At 33.2% G+C, this 16,038-nt stretch overlaps 1 protein-coding gene and 1 non-coding gene across 2 annotated transcripts; both read left to right on the top strand.

The window, feature by feature from the left end:
* Window positions 3,136-6,680, top strand: LOC18611610 (inositol-3-phosphate synthase). The gene is made up of 10 exons (XM_007047953.2): window positions 3,136-3,625; window positions 3,736-3,804; window positions 3,900-4,035; window positions 4,164-4,411; window positions 4,520-4,746; window positions 4,853-4,968; window positions 5,142-5,318; window positions 5,416-5,604; window positions 5,746-5,808; window positions 6,295-6,680. The coding sequence occupies exons 1-10, from the start codon at window positions 3,438-3,440 to the stop codon at window positions 6,412-6,414; spliced, it is 1,533 nt and encodes a 510-aa protein (XP_007048015.2). The 5' UTR covers window positions 3,136-3,437; the 3' UTR covers window positions 6,415-6,680.
* On the top strand, window positions 8,526-8,598 carry TRNAA-AGC. Its single transcript has one exon. It is a non-coding gene; the product is annotated as a tRNA-Ala (tRNA).

The raw sequence follows: 16,038 nt of genomic DNA, 5'->3' as shown, positions 1-16,038 counted from the left end.
TATAAACTCCAATTATGAGTCAGATGAATATATATATATATATATATTTACTATTGAAAAGTCTAGATGGAGTACTGATTGGCGGAGAGCTTCAAAATTGGAAAAAGCAAATAATAATAATAATAATAATAACAATAAAACAAGAATATACTCACAAATATATGCAGTGTCTACATGTTTCGCAGGAAAAAGTAAAAAGAGCAAAACCATTCATGTGATCTTCATGGGTGTTTCTGTCCACAAGGTGGGGTCTTATCATTAAATTTCAAAAAAAAAAAAACAAGGCGGGGTCTGAAAGCGAATCTATTTTCCATGGACCACTATAAAATTAATTTCTACCCTCATCAGTGGTTTCAAAAGATGAGGGAAACTTTCAAAGAGAAAAAAAAAAAGAAAAGAGAAAGCAAAACTTGAATGAAAAACCTCCTAGAGTAGTCCAAGAGTACTCTCTCGGTTGTCTTTGCCTGAGAAAATGGAAATAATAAGGGCTAACCTGCACGTAATTAAAAAGATGGGTGGGGTCGTCGCCTCTCTCACCTTGAACGCTTTTTCTCTTTCTCTTCTTCATGTACTCTTTGGGCTGAGAATGGCCACTCATGTGCATTGTGCTTGCATTACCACATGGCAATCTAGTGGTGGAAGGGCTCTTAGCAGACCACTCTTGTCCTTTGGATAAACACGAATGATTGATGATTCTGACCTTTCAACAGTGCCATGTGATCCGTGGCTTTGATTTTGATTCTCGATTTCTGGAATCACTTGCATTTCCAATGAATACTGCGTGCTGTGACACAAAAAAAAAGGTTACTGTTCGTTAACTTTACTCTCTTTTCATGTAGGGTCTACAAGGACTGATTGCTCTCCAGTAGTGCAAAAATATGTTAAACAGTGAAATAGACCACAAAAGCTAGCTGCTCTATTCTAACACTGTATGTATTTTGCCCATTTTCAAATTTAGTTTTAACGATAACAAAAGTTTAAATTTCAGATTCCAATCTTATCATATATGAATTTGATTGATCTATATCAACTTGTTGCTTATAATTGCAAATTAGGGGATAAAAGAGAAACGTGGAAGATTTGTGGCAAGGAAAATGACGCCATCTTCGAGAGAACAGGAAAGAATCTGCTATGTCATCTTTTATACATCATCAACTATTTTTATTTGTTAAAACAGTACAACAATTATTTTATATATTAATGATAGAATTTTGTAAAAACTTATGTTAAATAATTAACACCTTTTTTATTGAATTATGAGTCAAAAGATTGTTAAATTGATTAGATTATTTGATACATAATGGGATACAACTCTACAATTTACACACAAACGCAAATAAGAATTGCTCAATGTCGCATTCAGGCATTAACTTGATGTGTCATTTTAGAATATGAGATAAGTTACTATATATATTTAAATTGGAGGAACCATCATCAGATAAATTAAGATGATTATTTAGAAATAATTTTAATTGATGTCTCTTCAGAAGTTAAAAAGATAAGATGCAGAGAAATTAGTTAAGATCAACTATTATACTTACTGAAACATTCAATTAACAATTTTAACCCCTCTCCTTAAAACTAGGGTGGCTATTTAAAAAGAAAAGAAGAAGAAATAAAAAGAGAATCAATCAATTTTCTCCACTAGTATCTCAATGATTTTGATGTTATGAGATGACTACCAGTTAAGGAATTTTCTTCATTTAAAATTGAAATATGCATCAATTAAATCATAAATTTTTAACTTATAAAGCGTTTCCCTAAAACACATAAATAGTGACAAAAAAATTAAACATCTAATTAAGGCTTTCCTTGGTGTTTATTTCCCCTCAAATCTTGATCCTCTAGAAGAAGGTGGGGGCCCAATATTTGAATATATTCTCTCTTTACCTTCTCATATGTATAAAAAAAATGACACGAAAATATAATGTAGTAAAAATAACATCAAGTAAAGTGTGTAAATCATGCAAAATTATATAATTTTGTAAATAAAATTAGATTATAAGTAAATTTTACAATTTAATCAAATAATAATTATGAACATATGTGATATAATTTTTACACTTAGCAAAAGAAATCAATTAAAAATTGGATAAATTAAGATATTAATGTATAATTAGAGAAAATTTAATATAAAATGAGTCAAAACTTACACATGATGAAAATGACCATATGATTAGAAAATAATACATAACATATAAGCGTTATCTAATCATGAAATCAAATACAGTCAAGTCAAGTTGATACCTTGTCAAGCTCGATTAAAGACATCGAGACTGAAGTTTTGTTAAGATTTATTTTTTGCACTTAGCTTTGATCAGAAAATAATTAAGTTGTTTTAAACTACATAATTTGATTAAACTTGATTATTATTAACTCAAGTGGAAAGTTTGAAATTCATTTGAAATTGAAATAAATTTAACAATATATAAAAAAAATTAATAAATATTAAAAATTAAAATTAAACATACCAATCACTCAAAAAATGTATTAGAAAACTTGGATTGGACTGGAGTCATCACTTTTAAGTAAATCTCAGTATTCACGCAGTCAAAGCGGAATAATTCACAAGAAAGTTTCCTTGTTTACGGTCCTAACGGTAGCAGACAATTTTGGGGTGGTTTTATTAACCGAGGTAAAGGCTGATTAAGGCGGATCATTCATGTACTCGTATTTTAACTATCAGCCCCGGACCCACAACAAAAGAACAAGAATGTACCAATAGTTCAACGGTAGGAGATGGACCCACTTGACAGTTGAGAAAAACATCATTTCTCGAGTAAGACAGTGTACAGCACCAACCTTTCAGCGTCCGCCAAGTCTCCTAACATCACCATTAACACTCCCGTGTTTTTTCCACGCCTTACATAGCGCGTGGAAATGGGTCCGACGACTATCCGCTCATTCAATCAAGCAATCAAACCCCTCCCTCAAATTTCACGAGTCGTAGTCACCCGTTTCCTTCGAGTATCTTCTTAAGGGCATCGACCCCACACACATGGAAACTCCCCAAAACTTTCCCCTCGGTGGATCAGTCCACGTGTAAAGCGCATTGCACTTGTCCCAATGATTCCTCCTCCTCACACATGTCTTCCCATACGTGTGGTTCAATGGTCCGTTTAAAAAAAAAAAAGAAGAATGAAAACAATTCGATCGGAAAACAGAGGAAGAAGAACAAAATGAAACGATTCATGGCCAAGGTTCTCTCAAAGCCAAACACCAATTATAAAATTTAATGTGGGCCATCCACCATTGACACAACGCCACGTGTATCATCGTAGCATACATCTCCTCTATAAATACACTCATATTGCCAAGCAATGGAGCACAAAATTTTGCGAAAGCTAAGAAAAGAAAAAAGGAGGCAGTTTCTCTAGTTTGGGTTTCATTGTTGTTCTCGGTTGTGTTTTTTAGCCTTAAGAAAAGCATCGGCAAAAATGTTTATTGAGAGCTTTAAGGTAGAGAGCCCAAATGTGAAGTACACAGACAATGAGATTCTGTCGGTGTACAACTATGAGACCACCGAGCTTGTTCATGAGAACAGGAATGGAACCTATCAATGGGTTGTAAAACCTAAGACCGTCAAATATGAATTCAAGACTGATACCCATGTCCCTAAACTAGGGTTAGAATCTAAACTTCTCATCATTTCTTTCGTAGTTTAGTTTTAGGTTCCTTTTTTTGGGTTTGTTTTAAAGTATTCATTTTGTCGTTCATTTTCCTTTTTGTTACTAGGGTGATGCTTGTGGGATGGGGAGGAAACAATGGTTCGACTCTGACTGGTGCTGTTATAGCCAACCGAGAGTGAGTTCTTTTTTTCCCTATTCTGATTAAGTTTGATTGTTGAAGTTTTTCTTTTGTTTTTTGATTTTTGAGATATGGGTAATGGATTTTCTCAGGGGAATCTCCTGGGCCACTAAGGACAAGGTGCAACAAGCCAATTACTTTGGTTCTCTTACTCAAGCATCAACAATCAGAGTTGGATCTTACAATGGAGAGGAGATTTATGCCCCATTTAAGAGCCTTCTCCCCATGGTATACCATACATGAACTGAGCTTTTGTTTTAATTATGGTAACTATCTGTTTTAATTAGGGAATTTTTAATTTGATAATTTGTTAGACACTAAAGACAAATAATTATAAATTATAATAATATATACAGGTGAACCCAGAGGATATTGTGTTTGGAGGGTGGGACATAAGTGACATGAACCTAGCTGATGCAATGGCTAGGGCCAAGGTTTTTGATATTGATTTGCAGAAGCAGCTGAGGCCCTACATGGAATCCACGGTCCCACTCCCTGGAATCTACGACCCGGATTTCATTGCTGCCAACCAAGGTGAACGTGCCAACAACATCATCAAGGGGACCAAGAAAGAACAAGTTCAGCAAATCATCAAAGATATTAGGTAATAATCAATTCTTATCGACGAAGAATTTTGTTTAGCTGGAATGGGTATGTTCTTCTAGTCCTAGTACAAAAGAAGCTGACTTAAACATTTGCTTGTGCTGATCAGGGAGTTCAAGGAGAAAAACAAGGTGGACAGGGTGGTTGTACTCTGGACTGCGAACACTGAGAGGTACAGCAATGTAATTGTAGGTCTAAACGACACCATGGAGAGCCTCTTGGGTTCTTTGGAGAAGAATGAATCAGAAATATCTCCTTCCACTTTGTACGCCATCGCTAGTGTTCTTGAAAATGTTCCCTTCATCAATGGAAGCCCACAAAACACCTTTGTTCCAGGTCCTTAATTGAGCTTATCTTCCTATTTTTCAGAAATGTAATTAGTAAATGTAAACCTTTAGAAGTGAGTAATTAGGCTTTTAATTTTCTGTTTGTTTGTATCCAGGGTTAATTGATTTGGCTATTCAGAGGAACTGCCTGATTGGAGGAGATGACTTTAAGAGTGGCCAGACCAAGATGAAATCTGTTCTGGTGGATTTCCTTGTTGGGGCTGGCATCAAGGTACAAATTTAGTACTTTGTGACAGTATCACCATAGTAATTTTTAAACTAGGTAAACCTAGCAACATAAGTGTAAGTGTAATAAGAATTTTACGTGGTTTGATAGTTTATGTTTCAATTAAGATGATGTCATATTGATTGATAGTTGTACTGATGGTGATTATAAATTGTCAGCCAACATCAATAGTGAGCTACAACCATCTTGGAAACAATGATGGCATGAATCTATCAGCTCCCCAAACCTTCCGCTCCAAGGAGATCTCCAAGAGCAACGTTGTTGATGACATGGTCTCGAGCAATGGTATCCTCTATGAGCCTGGTGAACATCCTGACCATGTTGTGGTCATCAAGGTAATTAGTCTTCCCGTCTCTGTCTGTTTATGTACTTACAATTTAAGGCTTTTGTCTGGTCTTAAATGTGTTCTTTTTGTCTTTCTTGTGTTTCCAGTATGTGCCATATGTGGGAGATAGCAAGAGAGCCATGGATGAGTACACATCAGAGATATTCATGGGAGGCCAGAACACCATTGTGTTGCACAACACATGCGAGGACTCCCTGTTGGCTGCTCCCATCATCCTGGATTTGGTTCTTCTTGCTGAGCTCAGCACCAGGATCCAGCTCAAAGCTGAAGGAGAGGTGTGTTTTCTTTTCCTCTTTTTTATTGGATTACTATAAAGCTCTATACTCATATTCTCAAGTGATTAATTACTTTGTGGACTCTTCTGGATTGACCATTGGTTTTGATGCAAATTATTGATATGAACTTTGATTTTGCAGGGCAAGTTCCACTCTTTCCACCCTGTGGCTACTATCCTCAGTTACCTCACCAAGGCCCCTCTTGTAAGTCCAAAAATCCCTTTGTCTTTTAAGAGACTTTGGGAAATAAAATTGAATTTTTCCTAGTATCTTTGAAGTTGGCTGTAGCAAAAACAGAAAAGGGGGGGTTGGTGGGGGGACAGCTTCACCAGTAACACAACTAAATTACTGTCGTGGACTAAATGGTTACTAAAACTTTTTCTAGTGAAGTGGGAAACAAGGAATCGAAAATACTTTATGGTGCCTTTTTCTGATATATTCCATGTGACTGTATCAATGATTTTATCTAAAGCTGGTTCTGTCTATTTCACATGAAGCATCTGACGAGAGGGGGGACAGAATTGAATTAAAGTTGGTAAATTTTAAGTCAACTTTAATACAAGAATGTGAATGGAATCACGGGAATCATGGAAATCATGGAAATCATGAGTCAGGGATTAGGAACTGTTTACTCCATATTAGTTGCGTCTAATGAAGATGATTGATAATGTCCTTGTTTTGGCGAAACAGGTTCCACCAGGGACAGCAGTGGTGAATGCACTGTCAAAGCAGCGTGCAATGCTGGAGAATATACTGAGGGCCTGCATTGGCTTGGCTCCTGAAAACAACATGATCTTGGAATACAAGTGAAGTTGAGGAGAGAAAAGTGGAAGAACAAGCTTTGGTTCTTAGAACTTTAGGACCATTTTCCCTTTCTCTTTCATAAAAGCTGTGGTTCACGTTGTCACAGATTCTAATGGTTGTGTGATGATTTGTGGTCGGTATATTATGTTTTTCTCTCTTTTCGGATGGCGCTCACGTGTAGCTCCCTTGATGTAGCTCAATCCTGAGCAAGCACCTCTTTTGTGGAAATAGATATGATAATATGAAAGTTTATAAATGTGTTTAATGCACCATCTCTTGTTCTGATGATATCTGCCTTGCTGCTGCTTGCCTATTAGAAGAAAACCATCACCTTAGGTTCAACTAGCTTTAATTAGCTACTGCTCGAGAGATCTGAAAGTAAATAAGTAACTTTTCACTATCTCAGTCAGGTGATCTCTGACGTATCTCTATCTTAATTCTTGAGCATTCAACCACGTTTAAATAACTTCATTCTTGTTCTATATTTTTGTCGTATAGCACTGCATCAACCTGAATACAATCACTGTCCAAACTTAATATATGTATTCTACTACTATTCTGACTCTGCCTTACACTCGGTAGCTTTAAATCATACACAATTATATTAACTAATCGCCTGTTCCTCTTATAAAGTAGTTTGATATAAGGCCTATCCTTTATGTTCTTTGTCTCCTTTCCTTTTCGTTTCTGTTCCGGAATCACTTGAATTGAAAATGCCATTTCTTATTGGTTAGATTGATGCATACACGTTTATAGTATCATAAAATGGTGAGTATTTAATTTTAGCCAAAAATGAAAAAGGTAACTCAATTTGAATATGGTCCCTGCCTTTCACCCTCTTTCATTGCCATACATGTGGTGAGCTCTTAGACTATGTTGCAGGGGACACATGAGGGCCACAATGAGGTGCGCAAGTTAAAAATTGACCCCATAATTGTGTTATGAATTATGCACTTTCTAATGTAGGACAGTGGTCCCCCACACATTTTACCCTACGATGTTGAAAACTAATTAAGGATCTTATTCTATACACTTTGGTAAGTTGGTACTACTTTTACACTTTTTCCAAATTTCTTGTAATTGCCCAACACTCCTAGCTAATATGGTTTCAGGCAATAATGCACCTTATCTGATCTCTGAGAACCAATCCTCCTTAGTTCACATGGTTCTTCCCCCATCAATTTTATCTCTATATTCCAAAGGGGGTAAAAGGTAGCTGAATGATTGGCCATTGGTTGCTATGTCTTTACATAAGTGGCAACAAGTGTGTTGTCTGAGTAAGAGATGAGTGTATGCCACTGTAATTGAACCTTGTCTAGGCTCTATTTAACAATGTTGACCATTAGCGAGCATGATGACTACACAATAAATTAAAGAGCATCGTCTCCTTTTCCTCACCTCTCGAATCTTAAAAAGAGATTTGAAATGTTTGAAATCTCAGGATTCGTATTTACATTTTTATCCAAAAATTATAACATGGATATGGTGGGGAGAAAAATCCAAGTGCAGAGATTGTTTGATATGCACATCAATGTGGTGTGGGGGGGACATTTTGTTTGTGAGGAAAGGCCTTGACCAATGTTAAGGAATGAAAAGCTACCTATCAAAAATTTGGTTAGAGAGTATCCCATGAAATGTTGCAAACTTTGGGGGTGGTGAAGGGGGCTAGTCTTTGCATTATTAGTCACGGGTGGCCAGTTTGTATATCTGGATGGACTACCGTTCACATGGTATATTTTTCCCACCTTTATTATTCACTAATGCTACTTCAATTGCCTCTTTCTATTTTTCTAACTCAAAAGTTAATGTTTCCAGGAGTGGGATTAAAGCCTCAACCACTTCTAAACCATAAATAATGAAACATTATGGGAAAGCAAGTAAAGAACCAAGCAATTTCTTCTGGTTAACATGATTAGAAGTTGCCATGAAAGAAGCAGAGAGCAGTTCCCAAAGGGAACACCAACAGTTGAAATCTGAGATGAGATATTCGTCATGGAAGACCAAGTTTGGGTTGTAAGATAGCTGACATTAGGCTTATGAGCTGCCAGAAGTCACATCGCTTAAGGACGACTGAACTCCCAATTATATAATACCAATTAAACATGGACTTAAACATCGGGGATGTAGCTCAGATGGTAGAGCGCTCGCTTAGCATGCGAGAGGTACGGGGATCGATACCCCGCATCTCCATTCTTTAAAAATATGTTTTTCTTTTTGAAAGAGATAGATAAATAGTTTTTAGGCCCGATCTATTGGGGGATTGGGCCAGTAAGAAGCCCTGAAAATTGGTTTCTAAACAGTCCAGTAACGCTCAATAATAAAAAACTTCACAATTTTCTCTACCATTTTGTGCCTCGAACTTAAAGTTTCGTAGAAGAATATAGCAAAAACTAAACATACAACGAATAGAAGAACGCATACTATTTGGAGATATCCACTCAAGTGGCAGACGAAATAATGATTTAAAAAAAAATGTTGAATTGTTGGACATTCCAACTATATTTGTTACCATTTGTGAGCAATTGATAATTTACTTGAAACATTAATCTTACCTTTGAAAAACAAATATTCCCTTTTTATTTGTCGAAAAGACACTGATACGACCACAACATCTTTGCTTCCTTGTTCAACTAATGTAATACCAAGTTTGTAGTCTTGAAAGACTAAGGGGTTTTATCAATGAAAAATCGGATTAAAAATTAAAATTAGCAACCAGTAGCTAGCTGGATCCAATTTTGATCTTCCAAATTAATGGGCAAAGACTTTTCCTTTTGGGCAATTGATGATGGAGTCAATCGTGGCCCATCATCTCTTTGGGTGAAATTGGCCCATTAGTTTCTTTTCAAAATATAAATATAATGGCGTAGGTTTGCACCTTTACAAGCTAGGGAAATGCAAAATAATATCAGAGAGATTGAAGCATCAACTCGTTGATAATTACAATTTTATCAAATGTTTACCACTAAGATCTCACCCCTAATTATTCTCACAAATGAAATCTTGATGCCATTTTGACTTTTTTTTTTTTTTTTTTTTGTTTATGGAACTGCTCAAACTTAGGGTCTTCCCTATTCTCACCAGAAGCCTACCACTTAGGATCAAGTGACAAATGCCAAATTGATATTTGTAACACATGTTCTCATAGGTATATTCTCATATATAAAAAAAATGATTACTGAATTCTATATGGTTTCATGAATTATGTGTAGGAATATCCTTTTTTTTTTTCACTTCAGACAAGAAAGAGGACCCTCCCCACCCAAATAAGCTTTTATTAAATATTAACCTGGAATTTGTCACTTAAACATTTTTGTGGATGGTACATAGGTAACCCCACAAGGTGCAAGGAGACATGGAGCAAACTAAATCTGCTTCCTAGTTCCTGCATCTTTGGCAAAGGTCAATCCCTGGTAGTTGATGTTTTTATTGAGATCTGTTCTGAAGATTGGACCTGTCTGATTGCTCTGTCACCAATAATTGGAGTACCCTTTTTCTCAGGTAATGAAAAAGAAAAACAAAGAAACTTGCAAAGTATATATGTTAAGCCCTATCTAGACAAAAAGTAATACTAATTCGTGCATTACCTTAATGTTTGTTACTTTACTCCTTGAATATATATATATATATATATATATATATATATATAACCAATTCTGCAAGTGGGTATAGAATACCCTGGTGGGGTAAAGTTGAGATTGGAAATGAGGAAGTATCCTGGAATTCCAGGAAGAGGTTTTATGCTCGAAGTAGGGAACCTCATTATTATTCCCTGGGCAGGAAGCATGGGGATGGTTTGACACCCAAAACCCCAACATGAGTCCTTGAGATTTTCCTGGGCAAAAAACAGGAAGAAAACAACAATTAACCACCATTTGGCAAATGCTTAAGCAACATTAATGACTTAATTAATTTTGTATTTAATTTTCAAGAAAGAGACTTGAAAGACTAGAATTATTGGCCAGCTATTTGCCTAATTATGGGGTCATTGACTCCATTAATTAATCCCGGAAAATCTTTGCATCTTGGATGTTGAAGATTTAGTTGCATTTTATTATTAAATCTGACAAAGAAATTATCTAATAATTTATAGTCTCTGGCATATGAGAGGGGGCCCATTAAACAGTGTTTGGGAGGAGACTTTGGGAGTTGTTTACTGATTTACAGAATTGAGAAAATCTCTAAAGGAGTTGAAGGAGTCCATTTTAGCCTTAAAATATGGTTTAACAATAGGTTTAAAGCGTTTCCCTTGGGCCGTTTTTATAATATCATCTTCTCTCTATGTGTAGTCCAAAAGTAACGCTAGATTTCAGATCACTGGCTCCGCACCAACAGGCCAAATGCCGACTTTGAAGATATAGTAGGCTAGTAAATAGAGTGCTTGATTGAATATAATATAAGCTTCATGAGTCAGTTTAAATTTTTTTTAATTTTTTTATAAATAGCAATGCCACATAATATATACAAGGCGGTGGTAAGTTATTATTTTTTCAAGAAAAGTACAAAAAAAAAAAAGTATATACCACTGAGGTTCAGTTTATCAGTTTAAGTCATAGTAAATTTAATTACACAATCTTGCAAAATACATGACGACCTTTGATGTCCTAATAGTTTAAAGTTAATCTCAATGTTCCAAAATAGATGTGAGTGTATCTTTATTTTAACCATTGAACTGAGAATTCTATTATAAGTATAATAAATGAAGATTTAACAATTAACATATAAACACAACAAATTGTCTGGTGATAGATTTGCACCTTAATTAATAATGATTGTTGACAATCTACACTTATATATACTTGATTATTTTTAATTATGTATGTATCTTGAATCTCTTGAGTAATAGTCTACATGGTGAGAAGACCTACATAATAATTTCTCTTAGAGGTAAAAATCGATTATAATAAATTCTTTTTTCAAGAGATTCTACGGAACTCACATTCGTTATAAAATTCTCGAAAAAAATTAATTATCAGGTAAATTCTTCTTAACATGTCAGATATCAAATATTTTTCATTCTTTTAATTAATTGCTAATAAACAAGTCAATCTTTGGGGTTGCCTCAAAGCAAATCAGTTGTTCTCTTATCGAATAAGCATGGTAAGGAAACTAACCACAGTTTATTGAACAATGTGATTTTAAATTACTAATTTTTCCCTTTTTTTTTCTTATCTTTTTTATCTTCCCTTTTCCTTCTTATTCATTTCCAAAACAACATCTTTTCTATCTCTCTTTAACATTCTCCCTTTCTCCCCGATCTTTCAACATATCAACTATCTTTTCTACCCTCTTTATTTAGTTCAAGTGTTTGCTAATAGGATTTTTTTTTGGAAAAGGTTTAATCTACAAAATTAACGAAAATAAAGTCCAAAGGATGCCAGAGAGGAAGAAAGTTATTAAGAAAATAAAGTATACATAAACGACTTAAAAGAAAATATTGTTGGACTTGCCATTAGTTTCAATTACTTTTGGTTCAAGTCATTAGTTTCCTTAATAGGGTTGAATGGAATGTTTGAATTATATATGTTTTTCAATTTAAAAATTTGAATTCCAAAGTTTTTGATGTACAAGTGATCAATAAGGTCATGATCATGTAAAGAGAGATTCCAATCTTAGATATTAATCCTTTTATTATTGAGATGAAAATTGTTAAACCAAGTTTATTAAGTTATTACCAAACTCAAATAATAACATTGGAAGTGCTTTCTGCAATGCAAGTATTAGCCTGTATACTGTAATATGTTTTAAAATAAACTTCCAAGTCTCGAGAAATTCTTAGGAAACATATTGATAATGATTGAACAGCTCATGATTAGAATTTAAAAATATTTAATTTCAAGGTCATGGGAAGTTTGAAATCTTCCATTATGCCATAACAAATATTACTCTTACAAAAAAAAATGTTGAACAATCAACAAAACAGCATTGCTCTTCCAACAATGTTGGATGACTTTCCTTTTGGAAAATCTGTTACTAACTTTAGTACGCAATAGCTGTAGAGAAACTGATTGTGTTATTTTTTGTCCAGTGAAAAATTGGTTGCTTTTCTCTTTGTTAATAATTGACAATATCTAATTCTTGCGCCATAATTGCACCCTAAAGTTTAAGAACGTCAACAGATAGAATACCTGTTAATTTTGAAATATTTGAACCTGATTAAAATATGGGGTATTCAAATCTTATAATTATTTGAATATTTTTTAAATTTACTATCCTAATCCGAACTCAAATTTATACTCATTATTTTATAATTACCCGAACTTGTTTAAAAACACAATTATGTAAAATAATTATTAAAATACACTTCATAAATACCTAATTACTCAAATCCAAGTCCGTACTTATATCTATATAATAATAGTTTTATTCATATTCTATATAATACACTTATAAAAGTACACGAACAATAAAATTTAAATTTAAATAATCAAAAATAAATATATCAAATATCAACTTAAATAACTAAAAAAATTCAAATAATAACTTAAACATTACAAGTTTAATTAACTATATGGATTTGTCTATGAAATTAAAAAAAAAATTAGTTAGGTTCCAAAATTATTCTAATCTCACAATTTCTTTTTAGGTATACATTTTATAAGTTTATATAAATAAAAGTATCTATTATAATTAAAAGTTTTATTAGTTATAATTTTTGTAACATTAACACAAAATAAAAAGTAAATATGTTTATATTTAAAATGTATATACTAAAAGTAATTATATTCTTTATAAATTAACATAATATATAGAGTATATGTGTTGAAAGATATTACAAGTTAATTAATAATCATAGTTTCATAAATTAATTTAATTAAGAATATGAGTTTATCTTTAATTACATAAAATTAAAAAAAATCAAGTATGGGTATTGGGTACCCAAGGGGTAGTACTTGAACCCTACTCGAATTGGATAGTGAAATTATTATTTAAATCTAATTATAAGATACCCTAACCCTATATAACTGAGTGGGGTACGCTCGGATACCCTAATCTTTGTAAACTCCATGATCTGTCAATATGAGGTATTTTTAAAATAAATTAACCTCAAATCTGTTGGGCGAAAAAGAAAGAGGAAAAAAAATTCAAATTAATTAATGTGAGAACAAAAATCTAATTGTGCAGTGAGGATTTGCTTCATGTGGTAGAAGAGCAACCTGAATCTCATTCCAATGATTTTTGCAAGAGATTTCTTATTAATTAAACTCCAAAATCAAGTTAGATTTCATATTTAAATCCCTCACCCATGAGATTATCCTAGGAATCTTGTGGTGTGATTCTAATGATATTGTACCAACAATGCCATGATTCATGGCTATGGCCTGAAAATTCTAAATAAAAATGAAGATTGAAGATTCCCAAGTAATAAATAAATCAAAGTTTAATATATTACATCCAATAATTAAATGTAACATCTTTTTAAGGGAATATCACAATGGCTAAAATTACAAACTTCAATTCAATTCAAAAGTTTTGAATTGAAATTAAAAGATGAGAGTCCGAATGGGTTGTATGAGATAAGGAAAAAAATTGTAATTTTCACAGTTTAGGACGAATTCATACTTAAATAAATAAAAAAATAAATATGAAAGAAGAGTAAGAAAAGAAAAGAACATTGAACTTTGGGAGATGAAAACCTTGTGGGTGGTCCCGAGGTGACAAAAAAAAGGATGGGGACCCTTGTGTGAATGTCCAGGGGGCCCTAAAGCAAACGCAACAACCCACATCAATCAACAAAATAACTCCAAATGAATCTCTTTCATTTTTTTAATTAAGAGCGACAACTTGGAGCTGACGGTGCCACAGATTCCCTGGTTCTTGCCCTTTCCAAAATAACTAAACGTTAAAATATTGATAATGAAACATGATGAACATGAAATTTCTTTATCATTCATCATTATTGCTAATTTTCATTTCTTCCTTTTTTGTTTTCTTCTTTAGGTTTTAATTCGTCTTGATATCACAAGCACCCTTTAACGAGATTTTTGTGAAGACAAGAATGATTAAGAGTATTGGGAATAATTGGAGGATGAAAAAAAGAAGCCAATCATAAATTAGAACCTTTTGTTTTTCCTTAAAGTTTGCTGGTGATTTATAGATACTTCAACTTGCATTGACCCTCCGCTATTGAATGAACTCGTGAAAGTTAAAATCAAATCGAATCCATTAAAAATACCCTTTATATATTTATGGAGAGGTGATTGCATGATGGATTGGAAGAATGTGGCAGAGTATAATTAAGTTGTGAACAAGGGAGGGGCACGACATTTCACAAAATGAGGTAAAGAGGTAACAAGCGTGATGAAATTTGAGTAAAAATTTTAAGTTCAAGATAAAAGAGAAAGCGAGAGATGGTGATGAAATGCTAAGTCAAGCATCAAAATAAAGTCTCTCTTTTATGTAATTGATGTGGTCAAGCTGATTTAGAATCTCTTTTTATTCCCTTTCCAAGTTCATTTTGTTCAATACTTCTTCCCATCAGTTGTACGGAAACGTGCCTCATGAGGTAGAGACAAGAGCCGTTAAAAATTTACATGAAAAACGTAAAGTAATGGAATTGACGAAGAATATATGTATAATGTTTGTTGCTGTGTAACTTATCATGTGTTTATTCGCAAAGGATTTCTGAGTACCTTTTTGAAACACTAGATTACTGGAACTAGTGTCAAAGTGTTATATATATATATATATTTGAAATTGAAAAATTATCTTATATATTGGTAGTAGAATTTTTAATTTTACAGAAAATTTAAAAATAATCACATATTTCATTAGATTATAATGGAAGAAAATTAATAAATATACAAGTATTTTTGGATCTTTGCACCCAATTAAAGAGTGAAAAGAAAAGAATATGAGATCACTTGATATATTTGGTGTGAATATATCCAAAAAAGTTAATCTTATGTGGGAATAGAAAACAGGGGAGAAGAAAATGAATGCAAGTAGAGCATATATGTTTGAATAAAAACAAAGAAGATATAACAAAAGCAATGTTCAGTTGAATTACGAGTACTTCAGCATGGGCTACGTTGCTCAATCCTTGTCTCACTCGCAGTGTTCCAACTCCAAAGGCACTGCAAAGCCCATGACAATTTTGTCAATATTCTATACAAGTAAACGAAGACTAAACACTTTCACAAGCTTCTTGTTGTCATAGCTTACATGTATAATGCATACAAATCATCGTTTCTCACTTTTTTTTAAAAAAAAAATTCAAATCTAAAGTAAGTAACTTATATTTGTAAAGGATAGTATTATAAATTATTTTATAATTGAACAATTAGACTAAATTCGACTACTCATAAATGGGTACCTAAATAATGAATAATAATAATAATAATAATAATAATATATTACATTTATTGTTTGTGAGTACATAATCAGGTACACATTGGAAGACAATTTAAAAATATAAACCTTCCTACGATCCTAAAAGAAGAGGGACCATGGATAGCTGGTGCATCGCCTTCCAAAGCTTTTGGTTTTTTGTACATGAAAGATTATTTTATTAATAATTAGTTCGTATATGCATGTACGTGGGATGATATTCTACATTCCTTGAGCTCTCATCACTATCTTCCAACTCTACTGTTCTTCATTGTTGCATAATATTAGTAAATCATACATAAA

The sequence above is a fragment of the Theobroma cacao genome, chromosome 1, assembly GCF_000208745.1.
Source record: "Theobroma cacao cultivar B97-61/B2 chromosome 1, Criollo_cocoa_genome_V2, whole genome shotgun sequence".
NCBI classification, from domain to species: domain Eukaryota; kingdom Viridiplantae; phylum Streptophyta; class Magnoliopsida; order Malvales; family Malvaceae; genus Theobroma; species Theobroma cacao.
Note: the sequence above shows the minus strand (reverse complement) of the source record. Positions and strands in the feature narration are given on the sequence as shown.

What these genes read in the sequence shown, in the direction of transcription:
- LOC18611610 (XM_007047953.2), top strand. Translation starts at nt 3,438, where the DNA reads ATGTTTATTGAGAGCTTTAAGGTAGAGAGCCCAAATGTGAAGTACACA. An exon ending in ACAAAACACCTTTGTTCCAG is followed by an intron (nt 4,747 to 4,852) that starts GTCCTTAATTGA and finishes GTTTGTATCCAG; the next exon opens with GGTTAATTGATTTGGCTATT. An exon ending in ACCTCACCAAGGCCCCTCTT is followed by an intron (nt 5,809 to 6,294) that starts GTAAGTCCAAAA and finishes TTGGCGAAACAG; the next exon opens with GTTCCACCAGGGACAGCAGT.